The 9,112-nt window shown below is 30.4% G+C and overlaps 2 protein-coding genes across 21 annotated transcripts in view; one reads left to right on the forward strand and one right to left on the reverse strand.

Moving 5' to 3' along the window:
- LOC119644828 (dynein intermediate chain 3, axonemal) overlaps positions 1 to 9,112 on the reverse strand; it is a 12,901-nt gene that overhangs the window by 3,438 nt on the left and 351 nt on the right. Inside the window, exons 2-5 of the mRNA XM_038044586.1 lie at positions 1,184 to 1,283; positions 989 to 1,123; positions 275 to 930; positions 46 to 208 (exon numbers count right to left, since the gene is read on the reverse strand). Of these exons, the coding sequence (XP_037900514.1) occupies positions 46 to 208; positions 275 to 930; positions 989 to 1,123; positions 1,184 to 1,278 (1,049 nt within the window). The 5' untranslated portion in view covers positions 1,279 to 1,283. The remainder of the gene's footprint in view (positions 1 to 45; positions 209 to 274; positions 931 to 988; positions 1,124 to 1,183; positions 1,284 to 9,112) is intronic.
- The window catches only part of LOC119637269 (cytoplasmic dynein 1 intermediate chain), a 17,198-nt gene continuing 11,214 nt past the window's right edge, over positions 3,129 to 9,112 (forward strand). For 3 of the 20 annotated variants that reach the window (XM_038033211.1, XM_038033608.1, XM_038033697.1), the window contains exons 1-6: positions 3,417 to 3,668; positions 3,817 to 4,091; positions 4,162 to 4,308; positions 4,369 to 4,493; positions 6,079 to 6,141; positions 8,339 to 8,359. In XM_038033211.1, the coding sequence (XP_037889139.1) occupies positions 3,937 to 4,091; positions 4,162 to 4,308; positions 4,369 to 4,493; positions 6,079 to 6,141; positions 8,339 to 8,359 (511 nt within the window). In that variant the 5' untranslated portion in view covers positions 3,417 to 3,668; positions 3,817 to 3,936. Of the gene's footprint in view, positions 3,205 to 3,258; positions 3,301 to 3,416; positions 3,669 to 3,816; positions 4,092 to 4,161; positions 4,309 to 4,368; positions 4,494 to 6,078; positions 6,142 to 8,338; positions 8,360 to 9,112 lie in introns of those variants that run through there. The other 17 variants (XM_038034186.1, XM_038034359.1, XM_038034522.1 and 14 more) reach the window with 13 other exon arrangements.

Here is a 9,112-nt window from a genome sequence, read left to right on the forward strand (position 1 = left end):
ATTTGAAAAATATCTAAAAAAAAAAGCCTATTGCGGTAAACTCACCGATACATATCAACTTGATTAAACTCCAATTGCTCCAAAAGGAATTTAATTTGGTCTGACATTTCTGGAGGAGGTTTCGGTGCCTTAGGCGTTGCTGCTGCACCTTTGCCTATCGGTTTCCTTTCGGCTTCTTCATCTGGAGATTCTTCATCTAAGCCATCCTCTACATATTAAAATAAATGCATGATTAGGAAAATTTTAAGTTTTTACTATGACGTAATTCGCTAACCTGCTTTGACTTCATATAAATACTGAGCCCAAGCATTAGTCGGAAATGTGGGGTCTGTTTGTTGTTCAACAGTAGATTGTGGCATAGAGGATTGTATACCAACTGTGATGCGTCTACGAACTACGTTATCGAAGCGTACACCTTCAGCTGGTACCAGTTGTACGTAACCGTCGCGTACGTCTTTAGTAAACCGGAACGAGAATTTCTTTTGTGCCGGTATAGTCATGGGATACACACTTTGAATTTCAACATCGACCGGCTCATGAAAAAGTTTTTCGGTTGCAACCTCATTTTCGCTGCCATACGATAACCAACGCCCGGGCTTTTTTAAAAGTTTATTGTTATAATATAGTCGCTCGTACGTTTCCATATTTCGGATGATACTTAATGCAACTTTTGCATCCTCAGGATTTACGTACATTATGAAGGGATCGCCTTCAGGAGGAACTTCCATATTCTGTGTCAAGATTGGCGCATATCCTACCAGGACATGATTTTCAAGCTTGAAACCTTGAAACATAGTATGATAGAATTGACCATGTGGTAATTCATCGAAGAGATTATTGCGTAGAACGCGATAAGGTATTTGCTTCCATGGAAATTCTTGCGTGACATTTAGGCCAACCACTAAATTTACTTTCTTTTGAAAAGGAGGTCTACAATTTTTTTTGTTTTTTTAGGCAATCAAAATATGTGTCAATGCTATCCACTTACTTAATCTGCAATTCTTGGCAACTGGGCAAGGCGAGAAGTCCTTCCCACGCTTTCGCGGTATCGAAATACGGTAATGGATCATCTTCATTCTCAGGAGCTTTCCATTTTATAACTTTCTGATATGTTTTTTGGAACCTAATATTAAATGATAGAATAATAGACTCAACGACACATTTATGGCAAAGACACATGTACCTTGCCTTGGGATTCTTTATAATATCATCATCTGCAGCATCATCGCCTGCGTCTTTTTGCGAGGCATCTTTTTGAGCTTGCTCCTTTTGTGACATATCCGCTAATTTTTTCGTTTAAAAAAAAAGATTTATCTAAATAAATACAATGTTTTATAATTATTTGCTCTTTATTTGTTTTTTTTTTTTTTTTTTTTCGTTTTATATTCTGACAAATACCGAAAACTTTACGGATAAAGTAACAAAAATTATATATCCATGCCAACCATATCTGCTATCAAATAAGGAGCAAAATTTTAATATTATTATGTTTGGTCGTCGATCCATTCACAATTATTATCTTTAAATTTAACCGAAGAGTTCAAAAAATAATGAATTTGTTTTTCTTTGGATTGCATAGTTTGATGGACTAAGACCTATGGAGCGTGAGGCTCTTATGTTCAGCTTATTCATACTTTATATGACGTGTCACAGGCGATGCAAGGCCAACCGCCCGCAAAAGACAGCAAGCTTTGCTGGTGAGAAATTAATATCAAGACTTAATAAAGAAAAACACAACGCTTCTTAGAGAACTAAAGGACTATAATGTACTTTAATGGCAATAACAAATTAGTAAGAAACTTATTTATAATTATTTCTTTATATCAACAATAGCTTAGGACTTGGAATTTATAACAACCTCTCGTGAAAGTTATGTATACTATAATACTTTTTGAAGCAGATTTTGATATCTTATTTTTCTACTCACACTCTTTCAGGAAATACAATATCATAAGTCCTACTCAGTAATCTTCCTTATGCTCAGCAGAATTCCGCTGAAGTACTGTTTTCTCAGCACACTTTATATTTTGCTAGAAGCTATCTTAGTTTAACATAGCCACAATAAATTTCGATGTAATGTAATGCTGAGGGGATTGTGTCCCCTCTCCAAGATGTTTCCCCCTTGATTTTTTGAACTGACAATCTCAATACTGGCGCTAGCTTTTTTTAGGAAAAGTATTATAAGTATTTTGGTTTGTTGTACTTTAGCGACAATCGATCGGCGTATGCCAACTAACCCATCGCGTGAAAGATCAATAACCTCCTCATGCATTTATTGAGTCTGACACACACATTGCTAATATAGAATTGAAATATACCAAGATATTAAATCTGATAACTTTTATATTACAAATACAATTCGCATGACTAGTCGAATAAGTAAGAAGGACGAGTCCAAATGTCAATGCGGTAGAGTTTACTATGACCATAGCTATAATGAGTTGAGCAAAGCATAAAACTTATCGATTAGTCACCTCCTTCACTAGGCTACGATCACCATTGCCGTATTCTCCCCTTCTGTCGGCATACAATTAAATTCCCTACACCACCCTACAGCTAGTTGTTGGAAAAAGTGGCCCGATCCGAACCATTTTCACTGAATCAAAACCGATCGGTGTATCAAACTTGACCAAAATATCTCAAAAATTTGCAATTTGTAGGTTGAATAGTAGTACGGAAAGGCTCATGTCGATGCAATAACATTTACATGTATCTCAAATACTTCTAAGAGTTGCATATAACATATACCCTTGTACAAGAAGTGCTATGGAGTATAAAAGCCTTTCTAAAACTAAATTAAATATTTGAATTCCATTAAGTTTACCAATTGACCAAGTCGATAAAAACGATCAAAAGGTGGCTAGGTGGCTATTTTAACATGAAAAACAAGCATCAAAAATGTGTTTTAGATTCCGTTTTCAAAAGTTCTTTGCCTTTTGGTAAACTATGAGTATCATGCTATCTTGCTTGTTTTTTCTTTATTTTTTTCTTCTTTTTTATTTTTTGAATTTTAGCTTTATAATCTAAAACGGAAATGTAAAGAAAAAAAGAAGATTGCCAACTTAACATCACAAATAGTGATTGTCTATCATGTTGTGTTATTCCCAGACAAACAAAGCAGTTCCCCGCGATACCGAGATGCGGTAACAATTAACAGAGAAAACACATACACGGAGACAATATAAAAAGTGTTGAAATTCATGAGTAAGAAAAAAATTTTTTGTTGTGATCTAGAAATATTAATTTAAATTTTTTTTCCCCTATTTTTTGTTTATTATTAAAATTATTTCTCTCCGAAAGGTGCGATTATTGTATGCTTAGATAGGAATTATTGAAAAGGCAGAAAAATTTAAAAAAAAAAAAAAACATTTTAAAATAATTCCAAGTGTAACCAAGCATTTGCTAAGAGAGACAAGGCCCAAAGTCATATTAAGAGTGTGTGCGTGCGTGCGTGCGTGCATAGACTTGTAGACAGCAAGTCAAATGTAAATTTGCTGCTCGTCGCATATTATTGATTTTTAAGTGAAAATTTCTTTTCTTTATTTTCTATTCGCCATAACAAGTAGCAAAAAAGAAGAAAATTCAAATCTCGCAGACTATTTGACATATGATTGTGTTCCTAATGTAATTGAAAAATAAAATTTGACAAAACTAAGAATTTCCAATGGGTATGATACGGATGGTGACATCATCAAATCCATATTGGAACATTTAAATAGTGGATTGGATAGTCTTTATATTATATTCTTTGTTACATTTATGATTTTAAAATAAATCGACAAAATTATGCATTTATTACTTTTCTACTATTTACAGTAAATGAGGTACATATATTGAAGGCGATCGCAAACGTTTCTGTAAAGTCTCCCATAGAAGTCGCACTTAGTAGAGAAGTCACAAATATATAGTAAGTTAAACACAACATATAAATAAATAATGGATCGCAAAGCTGAACTCGAAAGGAAAAAAGCCAAATTGGTGGCTTTACGTGAAGAGAAGGAGAGACGCCGCCGGGAAAAAGAGTTGAAAGATATGGAAGATGCTGCCGGACGATTAGGTGGTTCTTTAGGCATCGATAAGGATCAACGAAAGTATAAGAAATACTTCGAAAATATATAATGTATATATATATATTTATATATGTGTATAAACACTTTACAGAGATCTTGATGAGATGCTATCATCGTTGGGTGTCGCCCCAGTATCAGAGGTGCTATCATCTTTATCTTCGGTTAATTCATTAACATCAGATAATTCCAATACGCAAACCCCAGATGCAAGTTTACAAACGAATATGAATGGACCCAGGTTTGAATCTCAAATTGATGGTAATTATGTTATATTAACTTTGAACTTTGACATCTATAGCATTGGTAAAAAGAGTTTAAATCTAAGTGTCTACAATGTGCAGTCTACAAACATTCCACCAAAAGAGATTCTCACGTATTCGAAGCAAACACAAACTAACAGTACAGGGGGGCATGAACGAGATGGTATGTATGCCTTTTTGAATTTCTATTTTTGTTTCGTCTTTCTTAAATACTTTAAAAATCATTTTAAAATTATCCAAAGTCTTCTTTTTAAGAGAATGCTGTGCTTATTAAAAAAAGAAAAAAAAAAATTATATAAAGTGAATGCCAGTAAAAATGATTCAACTTCTTGTGACACTATTCTAGAAAAAGTTCATTAAATTTATTTTAAGCTTAGTGCACTCTAGCACGATTTTTGGTTACTCTGAGAACCCGATGTCCCTTATTTTATTCCCAAAATCCATGTCTGGAACAATGAAAAAAACTTTTCTTAAATTCTATCGTTATGATAAGAAAAGAAACAAAAATTTTCAATTATGATTTGAATACTTATGTTATCACTATATGTCGGTGGGGATTCGCGAAAAGCGTATTTTTATGTACATAGAAATAGCTAAAAATAGCGATATACTTGAGAGAAAAAAGTGCTACCGCTTGCATAACGTTTTACACTTATTAGATGGTCCAGTGCTATTAATGAGCCTTATTACATTAATATATAATAAAAAATAAACAAGAAAATAAATAAATAAAAAAACATAAGCCATAAAATTAAAAGATTCGTTTTCAATTTAACACGAAATTAAATTTTTCCCCTTTTTTTTCTATTTTCGCGTCCATTGCACTGTTTAATCAGTTAGCTGTCGTCGCCCCTCTCAAAATATGTGGACTTAAATTGTGTCGCAAAAATTAAGTGAGGACGAGTATACTCGCCAAACACAGGTTATGCTCCTTTTCCATTGTTTTTTTTTTTTTTTTTATACAATAAGCTAAGAAAATATTTTAAAGGTGAAGTTTTATCGCTTCATGAGATGTATGTATAATGAGAGTTAAGCAGGATTATAATTTTTATCACCATGACATGCCAGGTAGTTATATTAGTAAAGACTGAAAATAATTGATTTACAGAAAAAGAACCAATACTTACGATATATACGTATTTTTCGTAATAATTTTTTATGTGTTTTAATTTGTTCCTTTCACTTTGTCTTGGCCTCCACATATTCCAAACATGTTGCGATTAACGAATTATATTTCATTTTTTCATTAAAATTGCAATTTAATTAGAGAATGGTTGCCATTTTTTACGTGGTTATAAAATAATACCATTTCTGTATATTCGTCAATGGCAGCTAACTGATTAATAATTATTTATGAACTTTTTCGAAGAATACTTATGATGAAGAAGGCACCTGTTTTCTTTTCTTGCGATTCACTATATAAATTGTTAATCTTAAATGTTAAAAATTTGACTGTCCGATCGAAATATATTTGTATTTTATTTATTTGTTTTTTTTTTTTTTTTTTTTTGCATGCTATTTAAAGTTTTATCTTATATTTACGAGAATCAAAAGAAATCTTCCGTAACTTTGTTTGCCGTTCACATTCTTCCTTGCAAAGCAATTTTTATGAAACTCGGCTTAACAAAATTTCTAATATTTTTATTTTGTATGTCAGAAATTTTGAATTTATTAGTTCAAGTAATGAAAAGTGAAAATATAGTTTAATTTAATATGAAAATCGTAGTGAAATAAAATAACAAATACAGTTCTTTCTTGCCACTCCTCACCTTTGTCAGGATATATGGAGGATTGGTGGAGACCACGTAAAGGTATTGGTATTCTTTAATGTTGAATGTTTCGTTATTATATATATATATATATATATATGTATGTATATATATGTGTAATGCTTAAGCACTTTTGTCTACATTTTTTTTTTTTTTTTTTTTCTTACCTATAATCTATTAAAGTTATAAGTTTAGTTTATGTTCTAAAAAAAAAATAATAAAAAATATCTCTTTCATTGTACTTTTAATTTTTCTTTCTGCTATACGTGTTACTCTATTAAAAAAAGAAACTCTAGTTTGAACGCTATTTGCTATTGAAAAAAAGTAATGCAAAATTGTATTTAAACTTAAGACCGGAGAGTAAGACCATATATATTTTGTAGAATTATGCAATAACCAGAAATACGCATCAGAAATCCCATAATTTCCCTAAGATTCTGAATGAAGTTAGCCAAGTTCGGTTATATGATTTTGAATTCTTCATGATCATACAAGTTCTACAAGTGTCGAACTGATTGCAAATACATGAAATTTCAAATTCTTTCCTTTGTTACTTCCGAAAATAATCATGTGAGACTGTATTGCGCATATATATTTACTTGATCAATGTAATTAGTTGCAAAACGTAAAAATTGATGCGATCTTAAAAAAAAAAAAAAAAAAAAAAAGAAGGATTTTTCGCATATTTTCGAGATAATTTAAGATTTACTAGATTTACTAAATTTCCTAATCGACTTTTTAGTTTGGTAGATAAAAAGAAAAATTTCTTGGCAGGATCTCCAAGCCAAGCTCAAATGTCTTTTTGTGCCAAAGATTTTCAATGATTTGTGATGTTATGTGAGAACGATAGTCGATATTTATTCTACCATTCAATTCGTTATGAAATAATAAACTGGGTTCGTCTGGAACGCTAAAGAAATAAAAAAGAATTACATCACCGACATTTGGAACAATTATATCTGATACAGACTATGTATGTGTAATATCGTTATCTTTCGATATTTATCATGAGTGCATGATGCATTAATTTTAATTTATTCTATATGATTGATATATTGAAAAAGTCACGGCGAGAAAAACGTCTAAAAACTTGTTAATAGTTCAATTGCAATTTACGCCGATCCGAAGAATTTTTTTTTGTTTTAAGCAACGTTACCTCATTTTCCATCTGCTCTTATGATTTTCAAACTTAACCGTATGATCAATAACGAAAAACACCTAATAAGAAATATTCGGTTCTGTTTTTCTGTTCGGATCGTTTCGCCATATTCAGCGATTAGAATCGCTATCGAGTTCAATTAAACGAATCATTCCGAGGAATTTCTGCGATCAATTAATCCTTTCGTTAACAATTCAGACTACAATTATCTCTTTACCAATGATGAATGCATTTTCTTAGACCGGCTTAAAACAGATAAGACTTAACGTGCTTTACTTAACATTATCGTGAACCTAAAGAATCCGGTAAATGTATATGCTTTTCTGTTGGCCATATTTTTAATACGAATATCTTTTGTCGAGAATAAAAAAAAAAAGCGCTTGAGAGGATACTTAAGTGTTCAAGAAGAGACATGATTTCGAGAATTTATCGTTCTCTTCAAGTACATGAGGCTCTTCGCACCTAGAGATTATGTTTATCATTTCAATTTCTCTAGTTACACACATAGATACCTACTTTTTCTATATTCGTTTAAATTACAGCCTTTTCAATTTTATGAACATCTTTGCTATCTATCACACCTCCAAGCGTATACGATATGAATAGAAGAATAATAAATATATATATACATTCTCAATATATTGAGAATTTATTATATTTATTTCTGGCTATTATAAATAGAAAAAAAACTGCCAATATTTGCTAGATGCCATAAAATGCGGCAGAACTGATTTTTTACTTACGCGCCAATCAAATATCTTGTTATAGCTAATATATGGCGGCATAGTTTATAGGGGTCTTCGACGTGATGAAGAGGAGTATAGGCACGTTCCTGTAGTTATCCTTATAAAATATAAATATAAATGTATATAAACGAAAAAAAAAAAAAACAAAAGAAGCAATTTTGCATTATTTTTGAATTTTTATCAAACCATAATATACACGAAAATATATGTTAAAGCATATTCGATATACATTAGAGATATATATTAGAGTAATTTGCTTCTTATAAAAATGAAAATAATGTTAATAACTTTTTTTTTGTTTTGTCTTTTTTTTTTTTTTTTCCTTTTTTTTTAGCTCATGCCACTGACTATTATGGTGAGTGTAAACGTTTGTAGATATTTTTTTAGAGATAGTTTAGATGTTGTTTTCTTTCCATCAAATGATTTCATTTGAAAAATGTTGTATATTTGCAAATTTATTGTATAGTTTGTCGTACACATAAATTTATTGATTTTCTTGTTTATTCTCCGTAGTTGCTTATTATTTTCTTCTCTTATATACATAGTTGTGTTTATAGATTTTTTTCTCTGATGAAATTTTTTTTTCTTTTCTAATTTTGTTTTATACCTTTAAAAATGAAGAAAGCTAAAAACATATATTTTTTTAATACTATGAATAATTAAATATGAAGAAATTTATTATTTGTATTAAATTAAATTTATTATTTTTTAAAATAATTTAATGTATTCACTTTATACAAAAAAAAACAAATTTAATTTTTTCTCCACCCATATTATAATTTCACTTAATTTTTTTTTTTTTTTTTTTTTAGAATTAGATTATATTTGTTTGCTTTTTTTCCTTGTTACTTTCTTAAATTAGTAGCTACTTTAGTTATTAATCAATCAAGTTTAAGTTTTAATTGTCTTTATAAGAGTCAGAGGTTATGTTAGAAAATCTGTTTCTTCCTCGAAACACAACGAAGACCCATTCATTTCTATGTTCAACAGGCATTTATATGTTTCATCATTTCAATCCGAATTTAATGATCGCTCAAAGGGGTTTCTCATTGCCAAACATATATATATATATATATATATATATATATATACATATATATGTATATAT

The sequence above is a fragment of the Glossina fuscipes genome, unplaced genomic scaffold, assembly GCF_014805625.2.
Source record: "Glossina fuscipes isolate IAEA_lab_2018 unplaced genomic scaffold, Yale_Gfus_2 0, whole genome shotgun sequence".
In the NCBI taxonomy this organism is placed as follows: domain Eukaryota; kingdom Metazoa; phylum Arthropoda; class Insecta; order Diptera; family Glossinidae; genus Glossina; species Glossina fuscipes.